Source organism: Corylus avellana, chromosome ca6, assembly GCF_901000735.1.
Source record: "Corylus avellana chromosome ca6, CavTom2PMs-1.0".
NCBI classification, from domain to species: domain Eukaryota; kingdom Viridiplantae; phylum Streptophyta; class Magnoliopsida; order Fagales; family Betulaceae; genus Corylus; species Corylus avellana.
Window position 1 is genome coordinate 24,299,562 of NC_081546.1, and position 17,295 is coordinate 24,316,856.

A 17,295-nucleotide genomic window follows, 5' to 3' on the forward strand; every position below is an offset into this window, starting at 1 on the left:
TTTGTCTATTATAAAAAACAACAAACAACAAATTTATCAAAGGGCTCCATTTTGAGATTAATTTAACAATTCTCTCTCTCTCTCTCTCTCTCTCTCTCTCTCTCCATTTTGAGATTAAATTAGCAAATCTCTCTCTCTCTCTCTCTCTCTCTCTCTCTCTCTCTCTCTCTCTCCATTTTGAGATTAAATTAACAGATCTCTCTCTCTCTCTCTCTCTCTCCATTTTGAGATTAAATTAACAAATCTCTCTCTCTCTCTCTCCATTTTGAGATTAAATTAACAGATCTCTCTCTCTCTCTCTCTCTTTCTCTCTCTCTCTCTCCATTTTGAGATTAAATTAACAAATCTCTCTCTCTCTCTCTCCATTTTGAGATTACATTAACAAATCTCTCTCTCTCTCTCTCTCTCTCTCTCTCTCTCAATCTCTCTGACCCAGTTGTGTTATCTTTGGCCCCAACAGGCAACAACCCCATGAAAATGTTGTCCTTATATTCGGAGAGGGATTGATCATGGCAGTTCTTAAATGGGCGTGTAAGCTTTACGTAATCTCATGATATTTGATAGTAGATTTGTTGCTATTATGATATTTCCATTTTCTATTGATATAGTGTCCTCTATTTTTTTTTTTTTTTTCTCTCTATTTTGTTTAAGATCATCTTGCACGCAACATCCTAAAACTGAAAGAATCAGACACCGCCTACCAAGTAGAATCCCACAGAGTTGATTACTACGTAGTTTATTAATTGAATCTTGCATTATTGCTTCCATGATGCAAGTTATTTTTCCATTTATCAAAAGCAGTCTTTTGATCAGTTTGGGCCTATAAAAAGAAAGAAAGAAAAAATAATAATAACTGATTTTTATTGTCACATTATCATAATTATATAACAATCACATAAAAGTCTACTAAATAACATTTAGGGGAAACTTCACTTTGGCCCCATAAATTTCCACTCGATTTTACAAACCATCCATGAACTTCTAAATCTCTCATTTTGGGCTTCTGAACTTTCAATTACTCTCAATGTAGACCCCTCCGTCAGATTTTAAACGTTACATGACGTTTATACAATTAACTTTTGTATAAAATTTCAACTTTCAAAACGTTTTTTTTTATTTTTTTAAAAATGAAAATCAATGACATTTTGATCTTTTTTTTTGTATTTTTAACGGCTAAAATTAATGGAATGGTTCTAATTGAGAGTGATTGAAAGTTCAGGGGTCTAAAATAAGATATTTGGAAGTTCAATAGGGGTATGTCAAATCGGGTAGAAATTCAGGAGGCCCAAGTAAAATTTCTTCTAACATTTATCTTATTATAGTATCTGTTTGAAAAATGTTAAAAGTATCTACTCTTGTCCTTTTCTTATCCTTTTTCATTATCTATTTTTAAAAAAATTATCATTTGATTTGTAAGACCCACTTAAGTGAAGGTGGATCGGTTAATTTTAGGAAAGAGATGATGAAGAAGAATGAGAGAATCACATATAGTAGATGCTCTAACCCCAATCATTGAATCCATTTTCACTTAAATGAGTCTTACAAATTTAATGATTTTTTTTTTGCTATCCCAATAATAAATACATGCACGTATGAATGGATCAACGGAATAAAAACCATGGTGGGCAATGGCGCCCACCCCCCCAAAAAAAAAAAAAATGTTAAAAGTCTCATTTGCGTCACTTTTGTGTCCCTTAAAAAATGATGTGGTTCTTAAAATTACCATTTGATCAAAATATAATAATAATTAATCACAAGTTTAATGGTAATTTTAAGAGTCAAATCATCATTGAATTGACATAAAAAAAAAAAAAAAAAAGAACAACTTGTACTATTGCTCTGCTTTAAATAATAAAAATCATTTTCTCAATTTCATTTTAACTATTTCAATAATAGTTAAAATGATAAAATAATAAAAATCATTTTGTGGAATCCCATGAATCTATAAAGCGAATAATAGATGTATTAAATTCATACCATATCCGTGGAGTAGGCCAAAAAAGTAGAAAGAGTCGTATACTCGTATCCACATTGAAAGATGTTGAAAAAATTATGTGGCATGTCTTTTTATAGAGCTAGAGCGCGCAGCTCAAGGTAGAAGGAGTCGTATCCACCATACACGTGGATAGGCCGAAAAGGTAAGAGATTGGAACACAAGTTTCTGGATCCGGCTTCTATGCGAAAACAACTGTGGTTATCCAAACTACGCGGTTTTGAGTTTAGTAAAATAAAAAGTAGGTTTTTTTGAGTTTAGTAAAAGAGTTATCCCTGGGGTGGCCACTGCTTTTGAATAGTAGGACCAAAATTCAATTTATCTTTGACTTTCGGATCCGCGTTAATCCACAAAAATTTTATTGAGTTATTTCCACGTCATTATCAACATTTTTTTTTTCTTTTTTTTTGGTTTCATTAACTTTCTTTAATGTTTGATCAATCTTCGCATAGGTACGGTTTTTCTATCTCACGCCACGCTAAGTAATTATCTAAATCAATCCTTAAACCTGATCTTAAAATATTGAAAAGACTTTATCTTGATAAATAGTTTCATATTATATTAATGTACCTTTTTTTTTTTTTTTTTTTTTTTTTTTACATGTCCGCACAAGAGGGGGGAGAAAAATTTGAACTAGTGACCTCCGCTTCATTAAGCGTGGTCTCAGCCGATTGAGCTATCTCTTGAGAACTATATTAATGTACCCTTAAAAACACATATATGAAAATTTAGTTACGCTATTCAAGATTTAATCTAGGAAAAACTTCACTTATTTCTTTGAAGTTTGAGCACAAACCAAACGATTTTTAATCTTTTCGGTTCTAAATTTAAAAAATTTATAATTTAGAATTATAATATTTCAGTCCTTTTCATTTACAATTTACCGATACCGTTTATACCCCTAATACATAAAATATTTTTTATAGCTCCAAAAAATTCTAAAAATACAACTATACCCTTAAATGTATAAAAAAAATTAAAAAAGGGTTGATATAATTCGATTTGTGTTTAACTGTTTATACTCTTATCCCTGGATGGCCTGGTGTAGCTCGCGCGACCACCCAAGGCCATTTGGAGTGGCCGCACAGCCTCCCCAGGATGGCCTGGGGGTGGCTCGCCACATCCCCCAGGCCACTGGGGGTGGTTCGTGGCCACCCCCAGGGCCACTAGGGTGGTTCGCCGCCACCCTGGCCAATGGAGATGGTGGCGAACCACCCCCACCTCCCTCTACCACCCTTTACCTTTAATTTTTTTTAAAAAAATTAATAAAACCTAATATAATCAGGTGTGAGTGTTTATTTTTTCTTAAAAAAATTAATAAAACCTAATATAATCAGGTGTGGGTGTTTATTTTTTCTTAGAGTGTTTCAGCTGATGTGGCAACCACTGGTTTGCACAAAAGCCCCATTTTATGCATGGACCACATTGAAGTTATACTCTAACAAAAATATGCATAAACACTTAAGAGAGCAACTTCTATAAGGATATGGCACAAACCCACCTCTTTGTGTCCACCAATCAGCAAGTGACGCCTAGGCGTATCATAATAAACCTAGGTTTAAGAAAAAAAACACGATCACACCAGATTACACCAAATATGAGAAAAAAAAAATTAAAGGGGTGGCTGGCTGGCCACCCCATACCCACTTTGGGTGACCGGCAGCCACCCCAAAGGGAGGTGGGGGCCGCCGGGATGAAAAAAAAAAAGAAAGAAAAAGAGGGGTGGCCTTCCTTTTTCTTGTCAATAAAAAAAAAAGGTAAAGAGACACTACCAAAAAAAAGGTTTTTTGACATGGCAAACAGTAATACACTTTTTGCCACATCTATAATTATTGACATGGCTAAAGTGATACGTCAATTAAAACTTTACTGACGTGGTGCATTTCCGCACGTCAATAATTATTGATGTGCCATTATGATATGTCAATAATTATTGACGTGCGGAAATGCCACGTCAATAAATTATTGACGTGCAAAAATGCCAGGTTAATATAAGGTTGACGTGTTACAATGACACGTCAAAAATTTTTGACGTGTTATTTTTGACACGTCAAAAATTATTGACGTGCCATTATTTCACACGTCAATAACGAAATTTCAAATATAATTAATTAATTAATTATATTAATTATAATATATGCGTTTGAAAAAAAAAAATTCGATAACAAAATTTAATTGGTATACAATATATATATATATAATTATACCTGATTCAAAATTTTATCATAATTTCCTGATATATATATATATATATATATTGTTGGTATATATAGATTGTTGGTATATATAGTGCATTTTAGATAGAAATCATTTTAGTAATATTAATATAGCCATGTTAATTTAAAAAAATAAATTACAAAATATATTTTTTTTATACAACCAGCAAATCCCACATGAACCCAACACAAAATATGTGTTTCTTGTTATTTCCAAGTGCCAAAACAAACAAGAACCAAGAAACCCATCATGGTATGATATATACTACCATTAATACACTGCATGCCAGAATATTAAATTGAAAATGGCCTGAAATTTTGGGTGGTAAAATGTAATTTTATCAAATATACCTCTGCTTCATTAGGTGTGGTCCCAGCTGATTGAACTACTCCTTGGGGGACATGAATACCTATTTGAGAAATGTTGAAATCCAACAAAAATAAAAAATAAAAATTACTAGAACGAATACGATTATCGAGAATCCCAGAAACCGCAATTTTCCTTCCTTTCTCCTACTGTTTCTGAGGACCAAAACAGACATAAAAAAAAAAATAATAATAAAATTATAAAAAAAAAAGAAAAAAAAAAAGAGGTAGATCCACTCAATATTTCTCAAATGGGTATTCATGTTTTGATTTTATGTTATATCTCTTCTGTCCTTACGGAGTTCTCTTTTCTTTATTTTTCACTTGAGGTCTTGAGCTAGTTTTCTTCACTTTACTAATAGCAACTTTCTCTCATGGAAGCGGTGGAATCCAATGTCTATTAAACATTTGATCTAAATCTAATGTTTCTGGGTTTCTCCATAATAATTTTGTCATTTTTTTGGTGGATAAATGGGTATTCATGTTTTGATTGTTTGATAAGGTTTTCTTTTCTTTCTCAAATGGGTATTCAATCCGCCACTGACAACACCTGCAAAGAGTTTTCACATAGAGAAAGAAAGATGGATATTCAGATTCGCCATCGACACCTACTAAAGAGCTTAGAGAGCGGGACAAAAATTTCTTCTAAATCAGTGTAGAGAAAATATCCTCAAACCCATTTAAAATAGTGCCAAGTGTCTATAAACATTTAAAAGACACATTAAATTTAGAAAGTGTATAAAAAATACAGTGTGTTTTGAACACATGCAAGAATGGTAAGATGGGACGACGTGTTTAAATCTCAATTGTAGTTTTTACTACAATACAGAAGCTGGATCTGTTTGAATTTTATTATAGTGGTTGCCCCTTTTTAACATATTTAAGTTAAAAAAAAAAATGTTTATACTACCATATTAACTGTCATAAATTGAGATGATGTAACATGACATGACGTTATAATAAAAATTAACTATTGGTTTTTATTTTTTAACAAGCCTTTGTTTGCTGACAGTTATATATATATATATATATATATATATATATATATTGGTAGATCAATGCCTTTGCTCAAAGGTGAAGCTTGCAGTAAATATTGTGGCTAATAACTAAGCTAACCACAACATACTGGCAGAAATCACTAGCAGTGCATGTTGCCTCAGCTTATCTTCATTCTTTGTGGGTGATGAGAGAATAAAGTGCAGTAGTCATGGACCTAAAGTTTGTGATATATTTTCCCTTACTAATTTCTATGAATTTACCCTAATACGGTGGATCAAGCAAAAATGATGCCTGAATTAATGGCTGGAGAGACCTAAGATATGGGAATTAACAAACTGAAAGGCATGACTCATTAGGGAAAAAAGAGTTGTGGAAAACTAGCCTCACAAAGTGGTGGAATTAGCAATTGGGAACAACATACAATCCTTTTGTTTTTTGCCTCCTAAATTTATATTTATCACTGCCATGTTAATCTCAATACCGCTTCCCATTGCCATAGAATAAATAAAAAAATTATTAACCAACTAGACATCCATAATTAAGTTATCACCAATACCCTCTGCGGGAGCAGATCCTTTTACGAAATGATGGAAGCGACTCGAGTCTCTCGAGATAATTTAGGCTGATCAGCTTATGTAATTTCAACTACAAAATTATCTCAAAAAATTGTGATAATTTTGTGGGATAAAACCCATTCTTCACAAAATTGTGGGACTAACTCAATTTGCTTTTATCAAAGGTGGTTTATGACTCATAACCCATGAGAGAGAAAGAACAAGAAAAAAAAGACTTGCATCCAGCAACTTGTGATGATGGGTACAGTAGTAAAGCTTGGCAAAAGCACTTGAACAAATGTGAAAGACCTATCCTCGGTGCCCAATGCTTGCCAAATACTATCTCAAACACATTCAGCCAACACAATTTCCACTGTTTGCCAACGTTTGAGCAAATAATTCTTACTGAATTTGAGCGCAAGTGCTTGTATGTAAGCTAAAAAATTTTAATCATGCATCACCAAGTAACTCTGAACTAAAGACAAATGCTAGCCCCAACAAAAATTTCAAAAATTGGTTTAATAAATAGATATAAAGTGATGGGATAGTATCACATCATTTGAAAACAAAATTTTTGGAAAAAAATTTGAAAAACCTAGCAGTTAACTGCAAATCCTGGCACTTTCACCATAAAGAAGCTGAGATACACATGCAGTGCAAATAGCTCACAACAGCTCATTTCCAGTGCAAACAGGGTAGAAATGAGCTTCCTGCCAAAGCAACATAGGCAGGTGCCCACATGCAGAGAGGCTTCATGAAGGAATTAGGCACGCACAATAAACTTGCAAATTCGAGAATGATCAACTTGAAATGTGCAAAATCCTACATTGGTCAAAATCAAACAACAGAACATATAATCGTATCATAATGCAGAAAATCAGATCCATCGTTAAGGTTTCCTGCTTCTAAACCAACTCATCAACACAAAAATTTGGAAAGTTCGTAAAAAAGAGTTTTGAATAATGTCTAGAAGTCCCAGGAGGAATTTCTCTAGGCCTCTGTTACTGGGTACTCGAACACAACATCTTTGCCAGAAAGTTTCCTGTAGACCGCAGCAAAGGTATCCAGCTTGTACTCGGTGTTGTTTCGTTCCTTAGGGTCTAAGAAAACCTGCCCACAACAGTATGCATGTTGGATAAATAATTTAAGTAAATAAAAATAATATATCACAAGTATAATCATCAAGCTTGTAAGCTTTCCATTGAAATTCCAAACTTGCAAATGCTTAATCCAAATCATACTCGAGTCTCATGTTCATATTATCACCAGTTGCAAATTCCTTTAAACAACTCCCAACAAGAAACTCAGCCTGAAAGAAGCAATTTACTGGTTATATAGAGTGGGGTTACCTTCATTATCTTGGATCCATCAATTCTATATCTGACACGCTTCCCAACAATCTCAGCAGGCAATACAATATCCTCCAGCATTGCCTCGTGAACAGCAGTGAGTGTGCGGCTGCGGGGCCGTTGAGCAGCAGAACCTTTCTTTGGTGGTCTCACTATCCTCCGGCTGGCAATAAGGACCACATCCTACAAGTTTTTTTTTTTAATACATAAGTACATCCTACAAGGTTTTAAAGGGAATAATCACAGGATACAAACCCTGATAAATATAGAAGGAAAACATGCATACATTTTGGGGAAGGAGGAATAAAGAAACCCCAATCACTTTAATTGATTACAATATCTCAGAATAATACAAAATGGTCATACATAATTGGAATGAAGTAGGCCAAGTGGCAGTTAAAATAACATAAAAAGAAGAAATTTGGTGGGCTAAATCATCCGAGTAACCAAAGAAGGGCAGATAAGAGAAATTAATTACAAGGGGAGTACAAGAAAAAACAATAAAAAAGTTCACAAACACTGTCAGATGAAACACAATTGCATATTCTTTGGACCAAAAGGCCAGAAAGAAATTGTAAGAACCAAAATAAACCAGTCTTTGATTACCTTCCCACTGAACTTCTTCTCAAGCTCTCTCACAAGCCTAACGTGAATCTTGCGGAAGCCTTTTCTCAACCTGTAGGGAACATGAATGACAACAGCCTTCCGATTCCCAGAAACATCAACTTGACTGTAATAAAAAAGGGAATAAGACTAGTCACTTAAAAGGCGAAATAGTTTCAACCATGTAAAATCCATTGTCAAATTCTTACATGGCAGAGTTTATGTAAAGATCCTTCAAGTCACTTTTCAGCTCCTGGTTGGTATTTTCCAAATCAAAGAAAGCCTGCAGGAGAGATGATATAGTTCATCATCGCATGTCACAACAACTGGAAGGGATTATCTAGTTCGATAATCTCAGGAATGTCTTATAACAGTCACTAAAAATACCTGAGCAGCCGTCTCTTCAAACTCAGTGGGTTCAGCATCCTTATCTTTGTGGATCTTCTTCCTTGAAGTATACATGTTGACAAACTGGGACTACAACACAAAATTGAGACACATCATCGCAGGCTCGAGTCGAAAATGTTGCTCGAGCTCGGCATGTAGGGTTGAAACCCTGTTTGAGCTCAAGCTCGTCTATTTTGGTTGAGCTTGAGCCCTCGAGCTCGAGCTTGACTAATATTTTTTTTTGTAATTTAAGCACATTATAGTTTAATATTTTAATACAAAATCCTAACATTAAAAAAAAAAAAAAAAGCAAAAACAAACAAATTGACACTGCCTCTGGCAGATTAATCTTAACATTTTTTTTTTAAAAAAAAAATCAACTAAACCATACATAATTATGTTCCCTCTGGCAGATTAATCTCCACCTCACAATCATCCATACAGAATCAACTAATAGGTGGCTTCCTTCAATAACTAAGCTAATATTGAAACACTCAAACAGTCAAACTAAGCTAATAGTATTTAAGTGCACTTAATAGTAAATAGTTTTTTATGTTAAGATTTTCAAATTTTCAAATTGCTTTGACATGTTATGTGGGGTTTGCTTAAAGGGGTTGTCTTTGTTTGAGTTAGTTCAGTTTCTGTGCTTTCGGATCCGCAGCAAATTAGGGACCCAATTTCTAAAATTACAATAAAACACTAAAATAAAATACGCCCAGTTGCAGAAATATGTTTGTTAAGTATTGTGTCTTTCTTGGAAAACTAGGCCATAGAACATAGTGTTTGGTGAGGATTTCTTGCTTTGTGAAAGTCAAGTCAATTTCCTGTCTCAACTGGTTTAGAAACTTTCTGCACTGGATCTGAGATGAACTTCCTTGTATCGGTATGTAACTGCTATATTCTAGAACATGACTAATAAATCATAGCTTATGCCAAAAACCGAGACATCCAATGCTAGTATATAGTTTTGCATAAACCACTAGAATGCAACCGAAACCAAACTGACATAATTTCAAGGAAAAACAAGTAATTGGAATATAAACTGAAAGCCGCCTATCCCAAAATATGAAGAATCCAATAGCCACACAATTCGCAGATACAACCCAAAAAAAAAAGATTAATTTAACCACCCAAAAACAATAACCAAAACCCAGTAGCCAAACAAGAATAACCAAACCCCAAAACCCAAAACCCAAAAAGTAATAACCAAAACCCAGTAGCCAAACAAGAAGGTATTGAAGTTTTGAACAAAGCTCACCTTCGGAGAATGCGTTACACTGGTTGGGAGCGTCGAGAGCAGACTCGAACGGGTGAAAAGCGGTGGGCAGCCTCTGAATCTAAACAAGATGGGCTGAAAACCAAACAAAACAAAAGAAACCGTGAGGCGAGAAAACCGTGAGGGCCTCTGAATCTAAACAAAACAAAAGAAAACCAAACAGACCTTCACTGAGAGGCGAGACAGGCCGTGAGAGGCGAGGCGAGCACAGAGGTTAGGGTTTTTTTTTTAGAGATGCATTTATAGCTTCTCCTGGAATTAATCCTCTGTGTGGGTCTGATGGTGAGACCGGTTCCATTGATCAAATCCAACGGTCGAGATTAAACTCAATTAAATTGGACGGCTACAATTAAATTCAATAAAAAATTCAAAATTGGAATTTGGAATAAAAATTGTGTCATTTAGTATTATTTAGGATCAGTTCGTTATTTCAATTTCAATAATTGCAATTTTAAAAATTGTGTTTTTTTTAATCGCGTTTTTTTTTTTTTTTTTAAATTTTAGATTAAGTGATTTTTAAATGACAATGTCAAATGCTTTATGTCACACACACTAATAGTCTATTATCATAGTACATATAATATTATTTAGTTAATATGTTAAAATGTTAATGCTTAACACGAGTCAAGTATATAATGTTAAGTATACTTATATGATTGTATCATTATATGGGTCAATGTTAATTGTTATATACTTATATTATATGATCTCATCATGATCACGATTGACGACATATGATTTAAAATCAATTTTTATTTTTTTATTTTTAAGAAATGATTTAAATTCAAATTGTTAAGTTTTTACTTACCGCAAATTGTGATTATAATGTATAAATTAAAAGAAACACATTAGTTACTTAATTATCCAAATTGTGACTTTATCCAACTATCAATCTACCAGGCAACATTGGCTATGCTAACTTTGGATTTCAGTTTGTGTCTCTTTTTGATTCCAGAATAAGTGGTAAAGCTCTGTCTCTCTCTCATTTTGCATATTTCCCCTTTTTCTTATGCATTGCCACCAATATCACATTGTTATGTATAAAATAGGGTTCTATTACATGAGACTAAGCAAATGGTATCCTGATATTTATGACATGCAAACTTCTTTAGTTCTTCAGTTTTCATAAGCTTCTTCATAGATGGTATTAAAAATATCATTTGATATGTTGATACAAAATATCTCTCAAAGCCCAACCAGAGGGCCACTCCAAATAAGAGCCTCATTAAATCACTAAAGAACTAAGCCCAAGCCCCTGCAATCTGGGCATGATTGCCTAGCCATCGTTTGGTCCGCCCTCAAATCGTGCAGTTATGCACCATATTATGCTAAACAGATAATCAAGGAAGTGAAGCTATTTTCTAACAAACCCAATCTGGAAATAACAAATCAGATTGGGAGATAACTAGTTAGATCTCACTGAAGTGAGTCTAGGTACATGCCAAATCACCAAGCGAACTACCCAAAGAGTATTATGGAGAGAATCGCTTAACCACTCCAACATATCAAGGGAGTCGAGTGAGATTCCCACAAGGACTCACCCACTCATTCACAACTTCTATAAAAAGAGGAGCCCACCAACGATAAAAGGACGGCGAATTCTATCCTTACTCATTCTTAATTATTATTATTTCTTATTATTTATCTTACCCAAATTCTCACTCAGGCATGGAAGGTGTCATGACCGCACACCCCCTATTTTGCGGTTTGCGGTCTATCACTGCTGACCTTTTTTCTTTCGTAGCAGGCCTTTGAATCAAATTGCTATCAGGGTCGATAACTATCCCAACATGATAGATGTTATTTTATTTCAATTGTTGGACTAAATAGCTATTGTTGGTGACACTTTTCCTTGAGTTGCTTATGTTTTATGGCACAACACTCAAGCCAATAGGTTTGTTATTTATTCTTTCCCTTATTTTCAATGAAATTAAGAGAGAACCTTCTTATTTATTCTTTCCCGTTTTAGTGGTGGCTGTTCAAACGGACAAATCAATTCCTTTTTTATCCTTTTATGAACAAAATTAGTTCCCTTTGGCTGGTTCCTAAGCTTTATTTTACTCTTTCAAACTACAATTTACCCACCAAAAACAAATAAAGGAATATAATAAATCCAGCCAAAGGTTTTAAGAGGAGCATTCTTCTTTCCTTAGTATCTGTTTGGTTTAATGTTTTTAAAATGCATTGTTTAAAAAAAAAAAATTCATCTGATTTGGATTTAGTCCTTATATTTCTATTTTTAAGAATAAGGTCTTTAGGTTTTGTCTGAATTTTTAAATAGATCTCTCTATTACTTTACCATCAAAGTTAACAATTAGTCATTTGGTGCTTTTGTCTAATTTGACACATCAACATCCATATCAGCACCCTAATATCAATGCAATGTCAGCATGTGCTAAGTCATCAATAGAAAAAGTAAAAAAACAAAAGAGTAATGACATGTATAAAAGAGTTAACAGTGTCCCTTGTTAAAAAAAAAAAAAAAAAAAAAAACTATAAACTGGTTTGTAACTAATTTATACAAATCACTCTAACTAATTAGTTCCATTCCCATGTGACTGTGGGAAGGAGAAAATGGGTTTGAGAAGAAAATGGGGGAATAAAAATGGCTCTCGTGTTTTGTCGCAAGTTTTTTGAAATTTTGCTTTTTTTTTTTTTTTTTAAAAAAAAAAAAAATCTCAGCAAACGTGGCATATGCCATGTCACTGGCGTGCTTACTGTTCAAGCACGCCGGTGTCCCAAATATCATTACTCAGTTACAAGTGTATTTGGTTGCACGGTCATCAACCAGTTTTCACCCAATTTGGGCTAGAAGCATTGTACATTTCTAAGCCAGTTCATGACATTAATCAATTTTCAGCACTCAACTTTACAGTATATAAATTTCATTTCCTTCTATTTTCTCAATGAAAATAAGCATGCGTTTTCTATAAACATGCTTATTTGAAAAAACGTGAATTTAAACAAAAATCACGATTTCACATAATAAATATTAGATAAAAAAAAAACTTTTTAATATGTTTTATCAAACCCCATTGCAATTTCAAAAACGCAATTTTTAAAACTACACTTATTAAAACACCAGCACTGCACACATATCGACTCACGCCGACTTTACACCAACGAAGACAATTTCTTATTCGCATCTCTCTAGCCTTTCTAGGAATCCTTAAAAGAGAGAGATAAATAATGCTACAAGTCTCTCTTATATCCCTTTTAAGTCTCTTCAAAAATGATACGGCTATTAAAATCACTATTTAGCTTATGATTGATCATTATTAGATTTTAATCAAATGGTGATTTCAATAGCCACATCATTCTTGTAGGGACACAAGAGGGACTTGTAGAATTACCCGAGAGGGTTGAGTTGAAAAAGCCTTATGTTAAGAACCCTCTATTTTCTATTATTAAATAATTAGTCATTTCCTTATTAAGTTAGGATTTCTTCTCCTACTAGGATTAGGGTTATTAATCATATTCCTATTAAGATTAGGCTTATTTTATACTCTATAAAAAGCAATATAAGTGCACAAAGCATCCCATAACAATTTCAATCAATTGCTATAAGCCTATAACCTGTACGTGTTTTCTCAATGCATGCCGCCGTCACTCTTGTGGTCCTTGCACAAAGATTTCTCCGCTTTCCTCCTTTCTCCTCTTCCTCTTTCTCTTCTTCTTTCTACCAGACTTGTTCAAGCAACACGTACGAGCCACTGCGGCACTGCCTAACCTTGCAGGGAAAAGGTTGGTATTCCTCTTTTTTTTTTTTTTTTTTTTTTTTTTGGATACATTTAGACATAAAAACTTTTATTATTGATAAGAGAGAAAACAAGAATTGCTTTTAGTACGTACCAACGATAAATATTGTTTTTCTTTATTTGGTTAATTTCAATTGATAGAGGTTTATTAGTTTAATGTGAGTTTTTCTTTCCAGCCATGATCAATTGGTACGTGTTAATGTTATAATTATTACATTTGTTAAATGAAAAATCATAAATTTTCTTCCCTGTCTTAAGAAAGAAGTGTTAAAGAAGCATATTTGCTACATGTGATATATTTAAAGTTATGTCGAGACATGGATATAATTAGAAAAGCTTATGATGTGTAGGGACGTTGCTGGTTTGGAATGCTTTCAACCTTAATGGAGCACAAAATTGACCGACTATCCGAATTACCGGAACCTATTGTAGAGCACATTCTATCATTCATTCCCTTGAAACAAATACTTCAACTTACTATATTGTCCAAGAGATGGCAAAACGTTTGGACTTTATTTCCCATTCCAGAAATTAATGAACATGTGTTTTGGTCAAATTTGTATTCAGATCAATTATTTTGTGGAGAGAACTTTACTAAGTCGCTATAGGCAACAGCTAAGTTTGAAAAAAATTGAGCTTACAATGCAGATTGATGAATCGTATTGTGCTCTCGTAAACCGTTGGATTGAGTATGCAATTGAAAGCAATGTCAAAGAGTTGAATCTCTCTAATATTTGCCCCCCTAAATACTCTCAGGTGCCGAAGAGTGTTCTAGTAGCAAAATCAATCACCAAGTTGACATTATGTTTTTGTAACTTGAAGTCATTACCCAATGATATTAACTTATCTTCTTTGAAGAAATTGGTTGTGGGTAGAGTTTATATGGAGGACCAAAATTTTCAAAATCTAATTGCTGGTTGTCTTGTGGTAGAAGAGATAAAATTTGAACATTGTAAAGGGTTGAAAAATATATGTGTCTCGGGTCTTCCTAAACTCATGGTCATTGAGTTGGTAAATAATTTTGAACTTGAGAGCGTTGAGATTGAAGCATCAAATCTTAAATCTTTACTTGCCAATTTTGTGAACCCATCTCCAATATTCAACCTACTCCCATGTGAAAATCTAAAGAATTTAGCATTATATTCAGCCAATGTGACAGACAAATGGTTGCACGACCTTCTTTCTAAAAACCCACTCATTCAGAGCTTGGACCTAAATTGTTGTAAAATGTTGAAAACGATTAATATTTCAAGTGATCGCATCCAGAATTTGACATTTAATCGTTGTCGAGCGCTTATTGAAGTTAACATTGCTACTCCTAAGTTGCATAGACTCAAGTATTTTGGTAATCGTAAATCCTTTTCTTCAAACACTTCGACTTTCTCGGTAGTCTCTTCTTTTTAAGCAACGCTTCAATGGATGTTAAAAAGATTGAATTCCTTGCAAACTTCAATCATTCAAAATTATTGACTTGGATAGATTGGGATGTCCAGGTATTTCTAGTTTCTTTAAATTATTTGATATTCTTTATTTTTTTCTTCCATAATCTTTGTTACTTTGTACATTGATTTTTAACATATATTATGGTTTTTGGTTTAATTTATGAAGAAAGTGATTACTCCAGAAACATTGAGAGAAATCCAACCATCCCCATTATATAATGTCAAGCAATTGAAGCTACGAGTACTTACTATGCCTCTGAGATGGCAAATCAACAAAATTGTGGATGCTTTCTTGTGGATTTCTCCTCTTCTAGAGACTCTCTCTATAGAATGGCAAGTAATGACCATATTTAAAAGTATATCTTTCAAGGTATTGCATATGTTTATTTCTTAGAATATAGAAATTTGCTAATAATATTATTATTAATTTTTTTTTTTTTTTTTTAATAATCTCTCTCTTTTAAGATGCTTTGGTTTTTCATCTTCTCATGCTTAGTGGAGTTAATTTTGTTGTAGTGGTTCCACTCGTTGTTATGTTGTTATTTCTATCATGTGTTCATATTTCTTAATTATGTTTCAATAACTTAGTTCTTTCAATTCGGTCTAAAGTAAATTTGATTCGACTCCATTAACAACCTTAACTCTTGAGAGTTTCTTTTATTTATTTTTTGTTGGAAGAAACAAAAATCAGGATTATGTCTTACTAATGATGTTACTAAATCCATGCTTGTGTTTCAGTTCACATATGGAGACCCTCTTTATGAAGTAAAGAATCCCAATTGTTGCAAACTTCTTCCAGTTTTATGTTGGCGGCATTGTTTAAAAACTCTCGAGATTAAAGACTTCGGACGATGCGCAAATAAGAAAGATCTTGAAAAATATTTTTTTGAGAATGCACAAATATTAGAGAGCTTCCAATATTTTAACGGACGTGCATTGCTTAAATGTGACAAATATCTGGAGCTTTAGAGAATGTGCATATAAAAAGATTCTAAAAGAATCTCTTAGAGGATGCCTCTGTTTTTTTTAGATTGTCTCACACATTGTGAACTTTTGAATCGATTTTGCTGGTGTTTATTTTTACTTTAAATAAATGTTCTTTGTATCATTCATCCTAAAAACTTTTTAAACAGCTTATTTGGTCGATTGACTTGTATGCACTAGCCTCTAGATTCATAAGTTCAAGAAGTTGCAAGAGGAAACATTTTTTCAACCATAGAGATCGATGTATATAATGGAATCTACATTCATGACTAAGAGAAGGGACCTTATAAGGTATGGAGAAGATCTGTTTTGCATTGCATTCTCTTTTTTGGCAAGTATATTACATGTACTGCAACTACTATAATGTTATAAATGCTAGACGAAGAAGGCATTAAAACAAGAGTTCTAAGAACTCAAAGAGTTAAAAGATGGTTTGTGTAAATGAGATTGATTAGACCAATGACTCATTAGGAAGAAAAGAGTTGTGGAAAACTAGCCTCATAAAGTGGTGGAAATTAGCAATTGAGAACAACATACGATCCTTTTTTTCCTTTTTCTTTTTTTGCCTTTGCCTATTATGAGAAAGTCTCAATCTATATTTACCACTGACATGTTAATCTCAATACCACTTTCCATTGCCATAGAATAAATAAAAAAATTATTACCAACTAGACATCCATAATTAAGTTATCACCAATATTACCCTCTGCAGGAGCAGGATCCTTTCCTGAAATGATGGAAGCGGCTCGAGTCTCTCAAGATAATTTCATCGTCAATGATCTTGGATATGTAGGTGATAGCAGTGTGGCAATCACCACATACGCGCAAGTTCTTGGTGATTCGGATGGGTGCCCCTGCAGGTGATGTAAGGATGCCGTATGCAAGCGCCAACTTCTCACTATGTTCAAGAAGAAGCCCACCCTTCTCCTCATCGTCGACATCATGAAGAGCAAAGCTCATCTCAGGAACATGCCCCATAGCTGTCAATAGAGATGTCATGTTATCAAACACACTCAAGCAGCATCTATGCCTCCAGATTTGGAATACATATCTACGAGGCAATTAGCTACAAACACCATCATAGGGTCATACTGATTGCATAACACATGACCATGAATTTGTTTACCAAACCTCAGGGCACCCAAACGAGAACAAGCGACCAGAGCACAAGCTATAGTAAAAGCATTTGGCTTTAAAAAACTCTCCTGTCCAAGCATCTGGGAGAAAAGCTCCAGTACATCATTGGCTTCTCCATTCTGAGCATACCCGCCAATCATGACAGTCCAAGTTACCACATCCCTACCCTCTGGTGCTATTGAATCAAACATCATTCGTGCTACTTTGGTACTTCTGCACTTAGCATACATG

At 33.8% G+C, this 17,295-nt stretch overlaps 3 protein-coding genes across 3 annotated transcripts; 1 reads left to right on the plus strand and 2 right to left on the minus strand.

Moving 5' to 3' along the window:
- Positions 1-6,883: 6,883 nt before the first annotated feature.
- On the minus strand, positions 6,884-9,953 carry LOC132185741 (small ribosomal subunit protein eS7). Its single transcript, XM_059599517.1, has 7 exons — positions 9,909-9,953; positions 9,726-9,818; positions 8,468-8,557; positions 8,290-8,363; positions 8,084-8,207; positions 7,478-7,660; positions 6,884-7,238 (listed from the first exon to the last, which is right to left on the minus strand). The coding sequence occupies exons 3-7, from the start codon at positions 8,540-8,542 to the stop codon at positions 7,119-7,121; spliced, it is 576 nt and encodes a 191-aa protein (XP_059455500.1). The 5' UTR covers positions 8,543-8,557; positions 9,726-9,818; positions 9,909-9,953; the 3' UTR covers positions 6,884-7,118.
- Positions 9,954-14,143: 4,190 nt separating this feature from the next.
- LOC132185425 (putative F-box/LRR-repeat protein At3g18150) lies at positions 14,144-14,905 on the plus strand. Its single transcript, XM_059599199.1, has one exon. The coding sequence runs from the start codon at positions 14,144-14,146 to the stop codon at positions 14,903-14,905; it is 762 nt and encodes a 253-aa protein (XP_059455182.1).
- A 1,721-nt stretch (positions 14,906-16,626) lies between these two features.
- LOC132185426 (pentatricopeptide repeat-containing protein At5g16860-like) lies at positions 16,627-17,258 on the minus strand. Its single transcript, XM_059599200.1, has 2 exons — positions 17,054-17,258; positions 16,627-16,907 (listed from the first exon to the last, which is right to left on the minus strand). The coding sequence occupies exons 1-2, from the start codon at positions 17,256-17,258 to the stop codon at positions 16,627-16,629; spliced, it is 486 nt and encodes a 161-aa protein (XP_059455183.1).
- Between the last annotated feature and the right edge of the window lie 37 nt (positions 17,259-17,295).